This window comes from Vanellus vanellus (genome assembly GCF_965231255.1).
Source record: "Vanellus vanellus genome assembly, chromosome: 7".
Lineage (NCBI taxonomy): Eukaryota > Metazoa > Chordata > Aves > Charadriiformes > Charadriidae > Vanellus > Vanellus vanellus.
The window spans coordinates 40,153,887-40,173,535 of NC_138912.1; the positions used below are offsets into that span (position 1 = coordinate 40,153,887).

The window sequence follows — 19,649 nt, forward strand, 5'->3', positions numbered from 1 at the left end:
AAATTGAATTTATAGACAAATAGGCCAATAAAATATTGGATAAACACTTCTCTCATCATTGAAACAGTTACGTATGTGACTAAGGCAAACAGTATAGATCGCTTCTCCCAGCTCTATAAGGTGCAGCAGTTTTGGTGGCAGTGGTGACTGCTCTCTTAAATATATTCATTTGAATACAAAATCCTTTTAGAATAGGGTAATACGTTGTCTTGCTCTAGATTTTTAGGAAGATTACTATAAGGAGATAAAAAGGAAGACTGAACTCAGAAGAATGCCACAAATCATTATCCAAAAGTCACTTTTAATTAGAATTAATTTGGTTAGTGTTATGCCGTATGAATTATTCTGTATGAATACGATTGTTTTAAGGTTACCGTCCTCTGAAAGCAGTTAAGTACTAATGTCTCTAAGAAAAAAGAAACGGCACTTTTTAACTGAGGCTTTAGTCCTTGCATCTTAAAGACCATGTTTATATTGCTAATAGCGCAGCAGGAAACGTGGAGCTGTGTTAAATACCATTTCTCTTGAAATGAGAGCTGAGGCTGATTAAAGAGTCTCAAATCTCCAGGCAATTTCACGCAGCCGTCTTCATCAGCCTACTCGTTTCCCCCACAGCCTGTCAAAGCTGCACAGCGCACAGGTGAGATCTTTTGGGTCCGGGTTGAGGATCTGATGCGAGACAAAAGGGTAGTCAGAAGCCATAGAGGTAGGAGAGCTGCAGGACGCCTTGGGTGCTGGTTGTTTGGGTTCCCCTTTCACTCTGCAGTCCTCGCCCTGGGCCTGTAGTGGTGGGGCAGCTGGAACAGCAATCTGCATAATCGCTTTAATTACAGTTCTGGTGGTGCTCTGAAAAAGGTTTCAGGTGTTGGACAGTCCTGATGGGGATCGGTGTTATAATAACCTTTTATTTTCTCTCCCTTTTTCTGCAATTCTCTTCTTTTCCCCGCAAGTTTCAACGTATATAAGAGCTCATTTTCATGATTAAAGGCCTTTTCCTGCTTTTTTCTTATGAATATGTTAATTAAACGCAGATGTAATACTCATAACTACTAATTTATGAATTCTGTGGTTTGAGAATTGCTTTGCATTTCATTATATTAGAATTAGTTATTTTGCTTTGCCACTGGTATTTTCCTGTAACTCCTGGTTTTCCCCTCAGATTAGAACCAGCCTTCCTTTAGCCACATACACAATATTTTCAATCTGCTCTATGAAAACAAAAGCAAAACCAAGACAATCTTTAGGGAAATTACTAGCGGGAATTGACTTTTCATTATAATGGTATGTTATTAGCCCTTTCTTTTTAAACATTTTCCTTTACAGTATTAATCTCTAGTTTTGTTTGTTGAAGTGCATTTAAATGAGGAAATACCAGAGGTGTTAATTCTAGTAAGAAAGCAAGAGGTTTTTTCCTAAATTACTACTCAGCTTATAAAGTGGGGTTTTTTGTACTGAAAATGTTTGCAGAAAAGGAAGCTTGCCAAAATAAATGCTAGTGAATCAAAGCTTCTGGTAGAATGATGGAATGGTTTAGGTTGGAAGGGACCTTAAAGACCATCTAGTCCCACCCCCCTGCCACAGGCAGGGACACCTCCCACCAGCCCAGGTTGCTCCAAGCCCCGTCCAACCTGGCCTTGAACACCTCCAGGGATGGGACAGCCACAGCTTCTCTGGACAACCTGCACCAGGGGCTCACCACCCTCACAGGAAAGAATTTCTTCGTGAGATCTCATCTAAATCTCCCCTCTTTCAGTTCAAAACTGTTACTCCTCCTCCTATGACTCCACTCCCTGATCAAGAGTCTCTCCCCAGCTCTCCTGTGGCCCCTTTAGAGACTGCAAGGCTGCTATGAGGTCTTCCCAGAGCCTTCTCTTCTCCAGGCTGAACAACCCCAACTCTCTCAGCCTGTCCTCATAGGAGAGGTGCTGTGGCCCTTCTCTGGACTCGGTCCAACAACTCCCATGTCCTTCTTATATTGGGGGCTCCAGAGTTGGATGCAGTACTCCAGATGGGGTCTCACCAGAGTAGAGTAGAGGGGCAGAATCCCCTCCCTCACCCTGCTGGCCATGATTCTTTTGATGCAGCCCAGGATGCAGTTGGCCTTCTGGGCTCTGAGCGCACATTGCTGGCTCTTGTTGAGCTTCTCATCAACCAACACCCCCAAGTCCTTCTCCTCAGGGTTGCTCTCAATCCATTCTCTACCCAGCCTCTATTCGTGCTTGAGATTGCCCCTACCTTGCACTTGGCCTTGTTGAACTTCATGAGGTTTGCACAGGCCCACTTCTCAAGCCTGTCCAGGTCCCTCTGGATGGCATCCCTTCCCTCCAGCATGTCAACCACTCCACACAGCTTGGTGTTGTGAGCAAAGTTGCTGAGGGTGCACTCCATTCCAACATCCATGTCACTGATGATGTTAAACAGCACTGGTCCCAGTACTGACCCCTGAGGAACGCTACTCATCACTGGTCACCACTTGGACATTGAGCTCTTGACCACAACTCTTTGAGTGTGGCTATCCAGCCAATTCCTTATCCATCGACTGGTCCATCCGTCAAATCCATGTCTCTCCAATTTAGAGACCAGTGTCAAATGCTTTGCGCAAGTCCAGGTAGATGATGTTAGTTGCTTTCCCCTTATCCACCAATGTTGTAACCCATTCTTAGAAGGCCACCAAATTTGTCAGGCATTTATCCATGTTAATCTTGTTATCTTCTATTCATGCTTATGACCTCTAGATTTCTTTTGGTATTTCCTTTTTCCTTGGGATGATAGGTAAATCTTCAGAGTGGCAAGTTCTGTCGAAGTGACATTCAGCCCTGGGCGCCTTGAGATGGCTTTCTGCTGTGAAAGACAATGTTCCTTTCTCTGCTTTTGCTTTTGCACGTACACAAGAGAACAACTTTGGTGTAAAAATGAACTGCTTTGCCATTCACAATCTTTTATTAGTTACAATGTGATTTATGAATCACGGAGAGTAATCTGCAGGGAGAAAACATACTTGGTAGAAGTAAAAATCTACTCTGAAGCCTATTTGCAGTGCCAACAGCCCACCCTCAAACACGCACATCTGCTGTAACATCTGGCCCCTGACAGGAAGCTGCTTGCCCTGCTGAGAATAATACTACAGTAATTCCAAGCACACAGGTAATTTCTTTCAAAGAACATACCTCTAGATAATACATTGGCTTGCTAAACATTTTACTATAAAAAACAGTACTCTTGTTTTCCTTTGGTCGTGTTCAGAAAAACTCTACTACCCTTTGGGTTTTTTTTTTTCAAATGTAATATTAGATTATTTCAATTACTATGTTATTTTCTAATCTTTTTAAGACAGTTAGTCCTGTGCATGCCTTCCAGAGTAAAGTACTCCTACAGGGGCTGGAAGGGGTGAGCATTCCTGGGGTGTTTGCAATGCTGGCTCATTCCCATCCCATGGAGGATCAATTCCCAGCACACACACATAAATCTACCGTATCAAGCACTAACTTCTGTTGGCACAGCAAGAAAATGCTATAAAACCAACGTTTCTAATTTTTTTTTTTTTTTCAAAATACAAGTTTGGCATCGCCTCTTTATTCAACAGTTTTTCCCATGAGAAATTGATCCAAATGGTCCATGGTCCCATTTTCCCATGGTCCAAATTGATCCATGCTTCCACACCTTGGGGGTTTTGGCATCGGTGGAGGAACCAGTGAACAAATCTCATTTACTTTTTTTTTTTTTTTCTTATTACCTATATTTCTCAGAAGTTTCTGTGGCGCTGGGGCTACTCACAGTGGGCCGGGCACTGATCGGCAATATGCCTAGCAGAGTCGGCTCTTTTCATCTTTGTTGTAGTACCTATGCCTAATAAACAATGCATTTAAAGCATAAATTAATTAATCTTTGGCTCCTTGCAGCCCTTGTGAAAGGCGATTATTTTACATTTCTGAAGACTGCACGTTTCCGCAGGGAATATTGTAGTGTGAGGTGCAACTACGTGGCCGCACAGTCACAGCGTTATAGTAGGGCACTTATCCCCTCACCCAGAGAGACTTGTAAGAGCAGTGCCATGTGGCAGTAACACTGATACTGCCACCAAAACTGCCCGGGGGCCAACATGTTTGGTGGTGGCTTGTTTGGGATGAGCATTAAAATCTTCATTAACTGTAGCTCCTGAAGCTATTGCATAATCATCAGACAATTACAGTTTTTATCATCCTCAGCGTGAGCTAAATTCAAATTAGCTGCTTAGAGTTAAATACAATTGTTAATTTTAAATGTTTTCCAGTTTTCCTAGCAGGGTCACCCTTCATCACGAGCCTGAGGATGCTAACAGGGCATGTGAAATGAATGGAACCGGGCTGTTGGGTTTTTTTTTCTTCTTCCTAGCTTAGAGCCACTAAGCAGATGGCAGGTTCAACTGTTTCCAATCAGTTGCTGGTACATAAAATAGCTTTTAGAACAAGACCATTTTTGCCCGTAGGAATTTACAGATTGTTGAATATTTTCAGTTCAGAAGCCACATCTGCCGTGGTACTGTTTTAGAGGCGGTTTTGCTTTGTGATTTGCAGACTTGCCAGTAAGTTTGTTGTAGCTATTGCGGTTTTCCTATTTTTTTTCCTCCCCCCGCATATCTCTTCACTGCTGTGCTCTTTTACACTTACCCGTCTCTAGCGCTTTTGAACTCGGGGTCATCAGCCTGATTTTGCCACAGACTGCCTCAGAATTCCATAGCTTTGCATCTCCTGGTGTCTGTTCCTCGAACTTACCATCCTTTATGGACCTCTTCCCACCAAATTCTTACCTGTGAGATGTCTGGATGGCCTTTAGGGACAGCTGCTGTGTGAAGTGCTCAAACGCAACCCAAGTCTTGTGTTAATTAGTTGCACCAGAAAAAACATATATATTAGGACAAACTGTAACTGGTTACAGAGGCACCACTAAAGGGATCTCCGACTCCCAGTTTTCAGCTCGTATATTTTCATCTCTTGGCTTCCAGACGCGCAGTTTGACTCAGCTCTAGTGAGTCCCATATATTTCCATACTTGAGCTACACTTTTTTCCCCCCCTCTCAGTCCTCCTAAAGCTGAAAACCAAACCAAAGTACCCTTCTGCTCCCGCTCTGTTTTAAGGCATCTGATGTGTTAAAAGCACTTTTTGTTGGCAGCAAAGCAGCTGTACCCTTCACCCCATTGCCGCCGCAGTGCTGGGCTGAATTAGACATTGCTTATCTGAGAGCGAAGCCGGCACCGACAGCGTCCGTCTCTTTGCTGCCTCTGCAGTGCCAGGAATTTTAACGTTTCTAATGACTTGCTGCGAGTTGCGCTGGCAGTCCGTGAATAGACGTAGTCACCGAGAATGCTTGGCTTATTGCTCTTTTTGCTCCGAGAGAGAGAGCTGCCAATAAAGTTATAAAAAATAACTGTTAATGATTGTGCGGTAAATACTCTCAGTGTTAGGGCTTGGAGCAGCGTATTTCAGCGGATGCCTGGCTGGTGGAATATGCTTTTGTGGCGGGGTTAGGGAGCACCCCAACAGTTGTGCCTCTTCCTCCATGGGAGAGGATGGGTGAGGGCTGGAGGCAGCGCACGGTGGTGCCAACAAAACTCCATTTGTGTGGGCACACTTACACTCAGTTATAGGAGGGTTGAATTTGGCCTGGTAATTCCTAAAATCATACATATTTATCAGTACTCAATCATAGCAGAATTTAGGAGACATCTGTGTTTCTTGCACGTAACAAAAGGAAGATATACTGCTGTAATATTAAGATTAAGTATAGCTCTTTCTCTTCTTTGACAGTCATAACGCAACTCTTGAGATGTCGTATATCTCTTCCTAATGAAGTGTCAAAAATATTTACCTTCAGGACAAATTACAAGAATAGCAAACATCCTTACTCTGTATTAAGGAAGCTGGTACATTAGCATCAGCAGCTCACAAGCTCTCTCTGGTGGTCCTGCAAAGCTGAACGTTACACTTAGCATCATTAGGTTTGATCAAAGTATAAATAGCGTCAGAAAGGGGGGAGATGGAAGCAACAAATTTAAAATACATGAAATTGGAATCTGATGATTTTTCCAAGTTCCTCAGACTGTTTTGCACCTGGCTTTGCTCATCTGTGTGTAGATGGTTTCTGGGATGCCTGAACTGAACTGTAATGATGCTGAGGCCATCGGTTTCTCTGGAGTGCCACTGAGTTCTCAGAACTTCTGAAAATTAACTTGTAGCCTGTCTACCAGCTTTGGGCATCTGAAGTGCAGGATTTTAGAGGCTGCATGCTTAACATTTCAAAATGCCTCTTCCACTGCAGTTTCACGTGTTAAACTCAGCTCATGACTTACCATACCTTTGCTTCTAAGCAACTACACTTGTGTGACGTTTGTTCAGAAAGGCTGACTTTATTTAATGTCTGTGCCTGCAATATCGATACCCTAATTTGGATCCAAATTTTGTTTGTCTGTAGTTGGGCACATACACAAGCGTGAAATACTGAAGGTGAAATTGATTCTGTTGTTACTGAAACAAAGTACGATTAAAAGTAATATCTTTCTATTGAGATAGAATTTGCTAATATTAAAAAAATGATAGGCTTATGGCCCAGCTGAACCACTCTAATAAATCCCTTTTAACAATGAAGTTGGCTTTTTATTGAAAGGACGTAGTGCTCCTCTGGCAGGGCACCTCCGGAGAGCCTTTGGCAGTTAGCCGGGCAGTCGCTGTAAATCCTGTCTCGCTACGGTGAAGTCCCTAAAGGAGCCAGATCAGATCGCGCCTATGTGCCTCGTGTGCCAAAACACATGCTGTGGGGGGTTACAGGAATTACTTTTTTTCTTCTTTTTTTTCAGCTCCATCAACATGCAAAGTTGAGTGTGGGCAAGCTAGTGGGTTTTGCCAGACTGATTCTCTGAGACTGACTCTCCCTGTAGGGGAGAGTCGTGATTGTCACCTACCTTGACTTTAGCAAGGCTTTTGACACTGTCTCCCATGACATCCTCATTAGGAAGCTGAGGAAGTATGGGCTAGATGAGGTGACAGTGAGGTGGATTGAGAGTTGGCTGCAGGACAGAACTCAGAGGGTTGTGATCAGCGGCACAGTCTAGTTGGAGGCCTGTAACCAGTGGTGTCCCCCAGGGGTCAATACTCGGTCCAATTTTGTTTAATATATTCATTAATGACCTGGATGAGGGGACGGAGTGTATCCTCAGCAAGTTTGCTGATGATACCAAACTGGGTGGGGTGGCTGACACCCCAGAGGGCCGTGCTGCCATCCAGCATGACCTGGACAGGCTGGAGAGCTGGGCAGAGAAGAACCTAATGAGGTTCAACAAAAGCAAGTGCAAGGTCCTGCACCTGGGGAGGAAGAATGCTAGGCACCAGTATAGGTTAGGGGCGGGCCTGCTGGGAAGTAGCTCTGAGGAGAAGGATCTGGGGGTCGTGGTAGACAGTAAATTATCCATGGCCCAGCAATGTGCCCTTGTCGCCAAAAAGGCCAATGGAATCCTGGGCTGCATAGGGAAGAGTGTGGCCAGTAGGTCGAGGGAGGTCATTCTCCCCCTCTACTCGGCACTGGTGAGGCCACAACTGGAATACTGTGTCCAGTTTTGGGCTCCCCATTCAAGAGGGACAGGGAACCGCTGGAGCGAGTCCAGCGAAGGGCAACTAAGATGATTGAGGGCTTGGAGCATCTGCCTTATGAGGAAAGGCTGAGAGAGCTGGGACTCTTTAGCCTGGAGAAGAGAAGGCTGAGGGGAGACCTTATTATGGCATACAAGTATCTAAAGGGTGGGTTGAAGGAGGATGGAGCCGGGCTCTTTTCAATGGTTCCCAGTGACAGGACGAGGGGCAATGGGCACAAGTTAGAACATAAGAATTTCCGTTCAAATACACGGAAAAACTTCTTTACGGTGAGGGTGACAGAGCACTGGCACAGGCTGCCCAGGGAGGTTGTGGAGTCCCCTTCTCTGGAGATTTTCAAGACCCGCCTGGATGCAGTCCTGAGTAATGTGCTCTGGGCAATCCTGCTTTGGCAGGGGAGTTGGACTAGATGATCTCTAGAGGTCCCTTCCAACTCAGATAATTCTGTGATTCTGTGACCTTCTCTGTGTTGTTCATGGTTTTGAACTGAGCGATGGGGAACAACCTGTACTTGCCTGCTCTTAGATGCACGCACATGGTGGTTTGTTAGGTATGAGGCAAAGAAGTGGTTATTTTTAAAAGTTAGCTGCTCTGCATTACCGTGAAACCATTTCTGAAGAGGTTTCCTTCTTGTCTCTCAAGCAGCCTGTAGGTGGTCCTCTGGATGGGTTGTACCAAATGTTATCCCCTGTTACTACAGGCAGAGGCTTCCTGATCTCTTTTTTGAGTATATGGAGGATGTAAAGCTCTCCTAGAATACACAGGCAAAATTGATCCCAAAAGCACCAAGAGAAGCTGCTTTGAATGCCTCTGTAACCTATAGTCCGTGTCTTTTCAAGGATGTTTCATTTCTGTTACGTGATTTTGAATGTTTCTTTAATAAGAGTAATGTTAGTAGTAACAGTAATCACGTGGAATCTTTTAGTTGTAATTTTTAGATTTCCTTTGCGTTTGGTTAAGAATAGGTACTTGAAGTGAAATATTTGATTTTTAGCTGTGTATGGGGTGCCCGTGCCCGGTCAGGGGCTAAGGGGTCTCTGTGCAGAGAGGCCAATGCTGCCCTGGGCCAGGCACAGACAGTTCCAACAGCCTCGTGGCCAGGCGCAGCTGAGGTAGTAGTGTTTTAACTTTGGTCTTTGTTTCTCATCATCCAAATCTATTTTATATGGCAGTAAATTAAATTAATTTTCCTCAAGTTGAGTCTGATTTGCCCGTGACAGTGGTTGATGAGTAAGCTTACCTCAACCCGTGAGCTTTTTTGTCTTATTTTCTCCCCCGTTCTGTTGAGGTGGGGGGTGAGAGAGCGGCTGGGTGGGCCTCAGCCACCTGGCCAAGATCAACCCACCACAACATGCTGATTTGAGAATACATCAAGTGAAACGGTGGTGGGAGTAAGTGTCTGATAAGTTCACTGACGTTGGTGCAGTTGCTGGAGGAATGAAGCTAACCTGGTGTGCAGTTTAGGCATTTATGCTTTTCTGAAATGGGCTGGCTTGAGCTCGGTGCTGAGCACTGACATTCAGCTCTCAGAGACTGATGACCGTTAGCACTTGCATATCAACCTGATTTTTAGATACAGCCGCTTCCTTGTGCCATATAGCGTGCCTTCATGTTTATTTGTGCCTTCGGCAATTTACTTGTCAAAAGGAAAGCCAAAAATGAGCCTAGTCCTGAAAATCCACCTGTCAAGCTCCTGTCTGCTGGCTCCGTGATGTTCTGGGGCTGGAGTTACCCATGCCAGTTGGATAATGGGAGTGCTCTGGAAAAGCTTGCCGCTGTCTTTACCTTTTTGACTGACAGAATGGAGTAAATTTCAGAGAGCTTTTAGCCTTCCCCATCTTTCCTAAAAACGCTAATAAAGGAGTTTGAGATCACCCAAGAGGTAGTAATCTTGATTTTAAAAGCCTTAAAAGTTATAGAACTAGAGAACAAAAGCACTTCAACACGTTTTATATTTATGCTTTTCGTAGCCAAGTCACACAAAGCTTTGTCAATTTAGAGGAAAACAAAACATTTACAAAAGATGCGAGGACCGTTTTGAACAGTTCTGTCTCTGTGGTGAGTGGCAGCCAGTGTCATTGTGGGAGCCCATCTTCTGGGCGGCTCTGCAGCGCATCGGTGTGCTGTGTGAAACGTTTGCTACCTTTAGCTAAACGAGCCCAGATATTACCGCTTAAGCGCCGTATAGTTATATCTATTCCATCTGGTCTGGTAGCAGTTGGGGGAGCATGGAATGCACATAGAGTTTTGAGTACCTGGATCATTCGTCTGGCGCGGGTCTCTCTTGCTGGTGGCACAGTGCGATCACTGTGCTGCATAGACTCGCCTGTTGTAGCTCCTCATTGGTATTCCCTAAAAATTATCAGAAAATAAAGACAAAAGAGGAGTTAGTAGAAGTTTCCACCTAATAGATCTTGTTTGCTGATGGTGAAGAAACAATTAATGATGATTAATGGCCATCTATTGAAGGCTTAACGACCTTGCACAGATAATGCTTTTGTAGACGGCGGTGGCATATCATGGTAAACAACTCTTTACTCTGCCATAAACCCTGTCTAGACTGTGATTACTGTTTTTGTTTTTAAGTCATGGTGAAGTATGGATTTTACACAAAGACCTGCACCTTTTTGAAGTCAAGGTTGTTTTTTCTCCAACGTTAGCTTAAGCCACGGGCTTCAGAAGTCGTGCCAATATTTTGATAAAACCCTGCTAATAGATGCTGAAGTGTCCCAGATGCCGAGGCAGTGGGCACGTGTACAGGCAGTAATTGGCTACCATCTTGCTGACCCCTTCCTAGACGGAGCATATGAAAACATTGTAAGGGTTCTCAGAAACGATCCCATCTGAATATGGGTGCTGCCTTTGGAACGGGAGCATGATTTGTGCAAAGGAGTAGGTCTGGAGAGACCAGAACAAGGCTACGCAGGGCTGTCAGGCACAAAGTGGTGAAGTAACGTAGCTCCCGGGGCTGCCCAACGGAGGCCAGGACTGCGTCCTCGTTCTGCAGCGGTTCAGCAACAGAAGAATGCAAGAGCAGCTGTGTGTCCTGCTCTGGGGCTGTACATCAGGTCCACTGTGCAGCACTGCAGGAATGCCACTCAATCCTGTTTAAAAAAAAAAAAAAATTAAAAAAGGATTAAATTATTCAAAAAATATGTGTTTAATCAATGAGGGTGCAGAATATATCTAAGAAGAGGGAGGCCATTCTCGTGTGAGTTTGTGCCTGCATTGCTGGGTTTTTTATTTGCTATTTAGTTGTCAATGAGAATTTGGCAGTGGAGGTTTCTAAGAATTAAACTGCCCTTACCTGTGCAGTTTATTGCAGGCTTGAAAAGTCCATTTATATTTTTCTTCTTTTTTTTTTTTTTTTTCTTTTTTCTTTCCTTGGAGCAGTTTAGTGCCAACACAGGAGAAAGAAATTGCTGGAAAAGCAAAACTGGATGCAGCAAAGTTAAATGAACCATTTAAAGCAGTAGTAATATCTGCTCTCCGGGATCTAATGTTTTAAATGTCAGAGTGGAAGAAATTTGCTGGACCAATATGCAACTTTATTTAAAGGACAAGGTTAATGATTCTTTGCATGCATGTTTACTTTATTTGCCTCTGCTTGTTTTCTTTTTCCTATTAGGCTGATGATAAAGACACTGGGAATTACAGTGCCATGCAATACAGACTCATCATTCCTCCAATCAAGGACGGTAAAGAAGGTTTTGTGATTGAAGCTTACACAGGGCTAATAAAAACTGCTATGCTGTTCAAAAATATGAGAAGATCCTATTTCAAGTTTCAGGTCATTGCAACTGACAATTATGGGAAAGGACTGAGCAGCAAAGCAGAAGTACTTGTAAGTATGAGCCAGGCATTATCTTCATGGAGTAATTCCTGAGGAAATTCAAACATAAAGTTTCATTCCAGGCAGACCTATAGGAATGCCATAAACTGTTTGTACTTAATCTTTTTAGGCCACTGAAATAAAGCTTTTTTTTTTTTTCTTTTTAAACCAAAAGCTTTTATGACCATATGAAAAGTGTTCATGTTTCATTGCGGAGATACTGATCTCAATTACCACACTAGACATGATGTTCAGTATTTTATTTATTCAATGAGCCCTTGTTAATGGGTCAATTTAGATTCCAATTGTTTGCATTAAACATGGACCTGGGTTATGTTCTGGGTCTTCTGGACCCGGATGGCAGCAAAACAGGTGCTGGTTTTGTGCATTACATTTAAAGCAGGTCACATTTATTTGGTTGGACACAAACATTTACAGATCATCTCCACCTACTCCTGAGCCAGCAAGGTGCAGCCAGATCCCATGTGAAAGCTGCAAAGCAGGGTTAGCATGGCATCCAACCCCAGCTAATAAGCCAAGCTCAAAGCTTGCTAACTTGGGCTGTACTCTGTGTTCACGTGAGTACCCACCTTCTGGGTCACAGAGCGGGTGTATCAGGCTTGCAAATATCTGGGCAAACAGTCTCTGAAAGCTACAAGTCAGCTGCCTTACTGAGGAAAGCCAAGGTTATTTGCTCATGTCTGGAAGGGAAACGCAAGGAATAATTTGGGGCTGAGACCGTACTTTAAGTTTTCCAGGAAGCAATGTTTCAAAAGTGACACCAGGTTTAGGTCTTGAGCTCCTGTTTTTGTGCTGAGTAAAGGACGTTGACTTAGTCCAGTCACAGAAACCATCAAAGCTAAATTTCTTTAAAGCCTATATAACTTGATGGATTGGATTAATATTAGCATAATGTCGTAGGGATGAAGTGCATTATCTAGTTCATGGGAACACTGTCAAATGATACAGATGATAGCCATAATACTTGGTATATAGAGTTATGCAGGAATTCAGCAAATAAACATAATGTATGATGTCCTCATGCTTGACCTCCCAAAATGATAGGGCATTCTCATGCAATTTATGCGGTAATAGTATATTAAAATATAGCCAGAAGGTATCGACATTAAAATTAGAAAGTGAAGTATGTCTCATTAATTTATAGAGGTATCTTTAGGTTGTCCGAGTGAGTGATGAGCACTCTGGTGCAGTGTTTTTGAGCAAGATGTGAAAGCTTAGAGTAGCTGTAGGTACAGTTACAGACTGACACCATCCCACCATGAAAGTAAGCATGATCCATACGTGACAATCTGTTCTAACTAGACTAAGCTGTTACTGGGCCTCCTGATTTGAACAGAATTTATCCTGCTGACACTGTGGTGTCAGCTGCTCAGACTGGGAGGTGTTCATTCCTTTCAATACAAGCTCAAGCAGTGCACTTAGATAAGGGAAATGAATTTAATTACTCTTGTGCAAAAGAATAAGACGTGGGGGAAGAAGATAGGATTGCACTGGGGCAAGGTCTAGGGAGAAGATGTGGAGCAACACCAGAGGGACAGTACCGTGAAAAACCTGAGCAGAGTGAGGTATCCTCCAAAACTGGGGCCAGGACACTTCCTCAGAGCCCTGGCACAGCTCTGTGAGCAGCATAAGCTTCCAAAGGCACTGGTAAAATGGCTTCATGCTGTAGGGGATGGTCCATGTGAGGGATTCCAGTCTGTTCGTGCTGGCTGGGACTGGCAGGATGGCTCAAGTTAGACATCCCTGGATCTACAGTTTGGTTCTCTGTGATGGAATTTCCTTTTTTAGTCTCTGTGAGACAAAAGAAATAAGAAATTACATTTTAAAAGAAGTTTGCTGCAAGTAAGCACTTAAAGGTACTTAGTAAGTGTGGGTAGTGAATATGTTATCATCTTCAATCAAATGTTTGTTAGGGTCTGGGGAGGTCCCACAGCCCAATCCTCATTCAGCTCGCAGCATGAGCTTACTGCCAGGACTCCATGGGTGCTGTATAATGATCAAGACTATTTGTCAGCTCTGCCTTGCTTGATTTAAAAATTGGAAAGTGCCTGGTGAATGAAACATGGGATCAAAGGGATATCGCTTATGCTAGTGGTTATCAACGATTATATGCTTTCCCTGCTTCTGCTGCAAACTTACTTTGTTGTGCTACTTATTTAATTTAACCCAGAACTTTCCTCATTCTCAGCAATGCATTCTTCAGATACTTATGGACACGAGACATCTGAACACGCTGGCTTCCAGCCCTGTAATTCAGGCTGGTGCTTGCTATGCAGCATCACAGGACCTGGCTGTGGTTTTGCTCAGTAGACTGGAAGCAGCAAAAGCTTTCTAAGGAATGGTGGGTCAGATGATCCCTGGTAACTCTGCCCCAAAAAGCTTCCGGAGAGCGGTGACGGCGGTGTCGCAGGAAGAGCCTTTGCTTTCCCGCACCTTCCACCTCTATTCCCAGCATGTTTCCATCTCTCCTCGAGTGGAAGGGAATGTTTTCTCCCCACAGCTTTTCTTACACTGTAGTTAAATTGGACTTAGTTCCTCATCTTATTGCTATTTTTAATAATTGAAAAATGAAAGCCTCAACAAGCGTGGATAGCGAGCAAGTTTATGTTACTATGGAAACCTTAACTTTTTCTCGATCTTTTTGTTCAACAGCATTGTTTTACTATAGCTTGTCATGGATGTGTGTTTATCCTTATTTTTGAATACGAACAATTAGTCATAATTGTGGTTCCTTGAATATCAAAAGAACTATTGCCTTTTTTAAGTGTTACATTTATGCCATACTCAGTACATAGGTGCACAGTGGTTGCTTGAATAGGCTAATGTTGTTAATTCTATTAAACTGTTCATTGCTTTAGAGTTCCTTTCAATGATCTTAGTCTAAAATTTGAGTTCATTATAATTCTGTTTTTCTTACACAGAAGTCTGTACGTGCTGATCAGTGCATCTGATGACATTTCAAGAACATTTAAATATTTAAAGTTGAATTAAGCTTCAAAGCTGGTGAATCAGTGTTTGATGTGAAAGTATATTATGGCTTGTCTGCTGAAGGGCTTACAGGGCTCAGACTTCTCTCTTGAAAATCAGGGGTTGGGTTTTTTTTTCTTTTAGAATTGAATCGGCTAACTCTAATTTTTAAATTAATCGGGTTTAACATTGTCCTACTTTTCCAAATTTACTTCCAGAATCCTCCATCGGGAGCATAGGTTTGGAGTGTAATGTTTGCTGTCATGCCTATATGGACATGAGCCAAGTTTTAAAAAATGTTTTATTCTCTCCATCAGTATGGGAAATAACTGTTCCTTTCACAACCTAAGGGGAGGTTAGCTGTGCTAGTGAAGACAGAGCTATTACAAATGCAAAATCATTTAAAAAGGAGGAAGAAGCATGCAATCATCTTACTGGAAGGCAGCCTTTTCTTGGGATGAAAATAGCTTGAGGAGACTGGATCAGGAGATGCGAAGCAGAGTTTGCCAAATCTGCGGAATTCGATGCATGTGTTATAGTCCCTTCTGCACACTGCCTGTCCGACCTGTGACTGAGAAGCAAAGGAGTTACATCGCTTTTGTAGTAGAAAATGCTAATGTGAGAGATTTGTTCTAAGGTCAATTGGTTCTTTCGTGGAATACGAGATTTTAATTTTATTTTTTTAAACAAGCCTGGGAGTATCGAGTGTATTAAAAAGGCGTTTTTCCTGTCCTTTTAAACAAAGGTGCAATTGTAAAATGCACGTGGTTATGCAGTTTTATGCCATAGAGAGAGAGAAAAAAGAAAATAACTCACGCTGATGACTTCAAAATAGATGAACAATTTCCTTTGAGATTTTCTAACAAAGTATCATTGATTTAGTTGCATTAACCTGGTATTTGCATTTACCTTGGTGCAAAACACGTGTTTCCAAGGTTGGATTTTCCTGTCGAGTCATCAAAAATACCAAAAGGCTCATAAGTGGTTTTGAATACGGCACGTGGGAGATCCATGATTCTGTAAGTAAAGTGTAAACTAGGAAGAACAGGTTTCATAGTCCCTCCCTTAAAAATCTCCAATTCTGATGCAGTCCCGCAATTACAGTTCTAGTTAAATCTTTGCCTGCTGTTTATTGGTTTTGGCTGCCAAGGAAAGCAAAATTTTCCAGCTCTCTTATTCGGAATTAAAATGAGAAATGTGTACATCAGGGCATGGCTATGAAGGCAGGAAAGCAATTATTCCATTTGTTTTTGTACGGGGAGGATGTTTTGCATGGGAGTGCCAATTGAATTTCACTCTTTTGTTTCCAGGTCTCTGTGGTCAATCAGTTGGATATGCAAGTCATCGTCTCTAATGTTCCTCCCACCCTTGTGGAACAAAACAAAGATCAACTCATAGGGTAATACATTTATTTACTCTACAAATATCAGACAATTCACTGGTTTTGTGTTTAGATTCAGCAAGGAGTGCTCCCTTTATGCCACGATCTGCTTTTTTTCCAAAAGACTTGGAAAATGAGCAAGCAGGTGTTTTGATGGGGAGCATGACTGGCTGAGCGACAGCTCTGCACTCCCTATCCCCCCCCAAATCCACATTTTCGCCCTCCTCTGGAGAAAGCAGAGGTACAGCACTTCTTTGCTTGCATGTTTGCCCACTTTGCAGGCTGAAACGCGGTTCAGAGCTGCCCCTGGTACAGACCATAGTGGAGCTTCCTAACACTGAACCCGAAGCTGTCAAAATCCAGGATGTCAAATGAATAAAGCACGTCTCCCAAAGGCCGAGGCAGTGCGACTCAGTGAGCTGTATTGCTTTGCTGTTATTTTATTTGGGTGACATAGCTGGAAGGGATAGCAGAATTTAGAAAATTTATACTGGTGCAATTAATACCACTAACATCATTATGTAAAATTTTAATTGCAAAAAATTGGTAACAAGGTGTCATCATTCAGGCCTAGCAGGTATAAAATGTTGGGGGGGGGGGACATGGGTAATTGGAAACGTTCATGCTTTGCAATAAAAGCAAAAGTATTTTATCATACTGGAAGCCAGCTAAAATCCTTTTGGTAAAATATGTTTTAATAGCGCTCCTACAGCACAACATCATCAGCTTCCAGGAGTCAGGTTTTCACTTCTAGCTTCTTTTTGTAAGACAAGGACGATTTTCTGTACTTTGTATCATTAGGCACATAACCATGAATTAGACAATATGGGAAAGAAAATACTATAGGAAATAGTTTAAAAACAGTCTGTGTACTCTTCTGTCACTGTAATCAGTGATGAATGACATTTCTCAGATTTCAACCGGTCTGTTCCATCCTGAATTCGCCTCTCCACAGAGACTGAAATACCTTAGGGTTGGTGATATAATCACTCACTGAAAAAGTGGCATGTTGTGTCTAAATGGCTCATGTCTTCAGCAGGCTTTGAAAAAAATACCGACTGATTTGCTTCTGGAGATTTAGGACGTGATCCTCTTTTCTCTCTCTGTTTTGAGCCAGGTGTAAGTTAGCTCTAATCGATTCCAAAGTCAGAAACGCTAATTTAGTTTTTCAGGCAGTAATCTGTATTCACAGGGACCCCATTTCGTAGAGCTAAGAATAATAAAGGAATTTGCTTGCTTAACACTTAAGATCTAGCTTTCCCAAAGTGTCAGGTGTTGGTGTTGGCTGGAGAGACGAAGAACAATATATATTTTAGTGCCAGTAATAGGAAAAGTCGGCTTCTGCTTTGCTAAGCCTTCAGGTTCACCTTAGCATGCTGCACTGTACAATTTTTTCTTCGCACAGTAATTTGTAGTCTTCCTGGGCTTCTCTTTTCTTGAGTGAAGATGAGCCACGTATTCTGTACATGACGTAGCACAGAGCTCATGCTAAATTGGATTTAGGCTGTGTTTGAGATCCTCCTGGTTTTGGACTGTTCTGCAACCAAAGGAGCCACCAGCAAAATACAGGCAGCTGTTACAGAAGGTGCTTTGAAAACAGGGTAGAACAAGCCTGGCTTGAATGAAGAGTGTCAACTGCATGACACATGTGTCATGGGACTGAGAGCGTAAACGCTGCAACAGGTGGCATGGCAAGAACGGCAAGGGTAGGTAGCAGTTTACCCTTTCGCTATCCCTGCAAAAATCTCCTCTTGCAAACACTGGAGCAGCTTGTTTCCAGCTCCCAGCAGGTCTCAGCAGTGTTCAGTGCCTCAACAATAAATTGTACCGTAACCATACCCTCACTCCTCTCCTCTGAGGCCCACAGCTGGCATATCCTGCCACAGTCTTGGAAAACGGCCCAGAGCCACGTTCCTCAGTCTCCATGCTCCAGAAAACTCTTTTCTGCCAGGTTGGAGTCTTTTAAAACTTGTTTCATGCTGTTCTGGCCCTTGTGCATGGAACTCTGACAGATGTGTAAATATTTCACAGTGAACAAAGCTTTTGAGTGAGTACAAAAATAAAAAACATGGCCAGGTTTTGAGTTCTCAAAATTCGCTTGGAAAGCCTTTACTTTCACGAACACGGTGAGGCCAGCAAGCGAGTGTAGCATAAGAATTGAACTTCTAACGATAGGCTTTCAAGGACAAACTTTGCAAGACGAGATTGCATTAGCTTGTTTTAAAATTGTCCCATCCTTTATTGAAAGTACTTCCAGAGAACAAAGGCCTCAGAAGTAAATTTTGCATATGTATACTTGTCTGTTTCACACAGAAATGTATTTATTTCATTGCCATCTTCAAGTTGCTTGGATTTTCCGCCTAAAGTTTAAAAGAATGCTATCTCCCTGTTTTTATAAAGGCTTTACTAATTCATGCAGGACATAAAAACAAAGGAATAGGAATTTGTGGGTTTTCATGCACTATACAGAAGATATAACCACAGGCAAATGGAAAACATATAATTTGGAGACCACCTCAGGCTGAAGTATTTTTGCACAAAGAGGTTTCTGAACCATTTCAGATAATGCACTAATTTATAAAATTAGAACACTTTGTATAATTCATTAACAGATAAAAAGATTATGTCATTAACTAAATTAGTCGCTATAGACGTTATTTGGCTCTTTCTCCTCTTTTTTTGGCACTGGAGTGATAGTAAATATTAATCTCTGAAAATATAGCGTTTAACCACCAATTGCAGTACTTGCTGATGGGGAATGTTGGGGAAGTGGGTAGCTGGGTCATTTTTGAAATGATAGTGATTTTTCACAATAAAATCATGATTTAAGCAACTTTGGAGAACAAGTTATAACAGATTCTCCCCAGCTGCTTGTAATTTTGACTAGAGAGTGGATACAAGGTATTAAATATATGATTCAGATCTTCCACACTGGAAAGGCTTACTCAGCATCACCCTGAGATGTATGTTGGTTAATGGGCCAAATAAAGGAAGCATACCGCAGAAGAAAAGATTTAAGACATCTGTTTGGCTTAGGCGTTTGGGCTTTTTGAGGGATATAACTGACATATCTGATAGTGTCGTGGCCCTTTGCAGTCACTTCAGCAAGCCCCTCAGTTTTCCTCCAACTGCTTTAATTTCATCAACAAGCTTTTCATATCCTCTGGACTGCACATCAATGTCAGATTTGCCATTTCTCTCACTGACTTAAATTATGTCTGTTCAGATAGGTCCATTTATGTCTGCTGCAGAAGATGACAGAGAAAATGGAGTGAGGCTTAGTGGAAAATTCAGTGCGTGTTCCTCTCCTTCAGAAAACTTGGTGAAGGTAGACGACAGTGTTCTTTAAATAGGGCAGTGTTTGGGAGTGCTTACTTGTTGGACAAGGAACAGAATTTCAACTAGAATAAAATAGCCAACTTCATGCTCAGAGCATTTAGTTCTTTGGTTTTCATGTGACTGCAACTTAAACCTCTAGCTAAAAGCAGGATCACCGCGTTACCGAGAGAGACCTGTGTATCTCTCATCCCATAGATAATAGAAATGTCTTGTGAATTAAATTCCTATGTACGCACTTCTATAGGTGGCAAATCATTTTCTCTGAGATGGAATAACGGAGTGGCACAAAATGAATGCTTTGAAATACTCCATAGGCATTCCTTTTGGAAAGGCTGTTTTAAACCCTACAAAACTGAGATAATATTGCTCGGGGAACTCTGTTTTTTCCTGAACTAGAGCTAGCCAAAACCATCGGCGGCATCATTTTCACCATTAACGTTAATGGTTTCTGCATTGTGTGTGCTTTCTGGGCCAATCAGGGAGGTAAAG

General features: G+C 42.6%; 1 protein-coding gene across 4 annotated transcripts in view; it reads left to right on the top strand.

Moving 5' to 3' along the window:
* The window catches only part of PCDH15 (protocadherin related 15), a gene marked incomplete at both ends in the record, with an annotated part of 369,409 nt that overhangs the window by 306,643 nt on the left and 43,117 nt on the right, over window positions 1-19,649 (top strand). For all 4 annotated transcript variants that reach the window (XM_082486051.1, XM_082486048.1, XM_082486050.1 and 1 more), the window contains 2 exons: window positions 11,249-11,464; window positions 15,751-15,839. In XM_082486051.1, coding sequence (XP_082342177.1) covers window positions 11,249-11,464; window positions 15,751-15,839 — 305 coding nt within the window. The remainder of the gene's footprint in view (window positions 1-11,248; window positions 11,465-15,750; window positions 15,840-19,649) is intronic.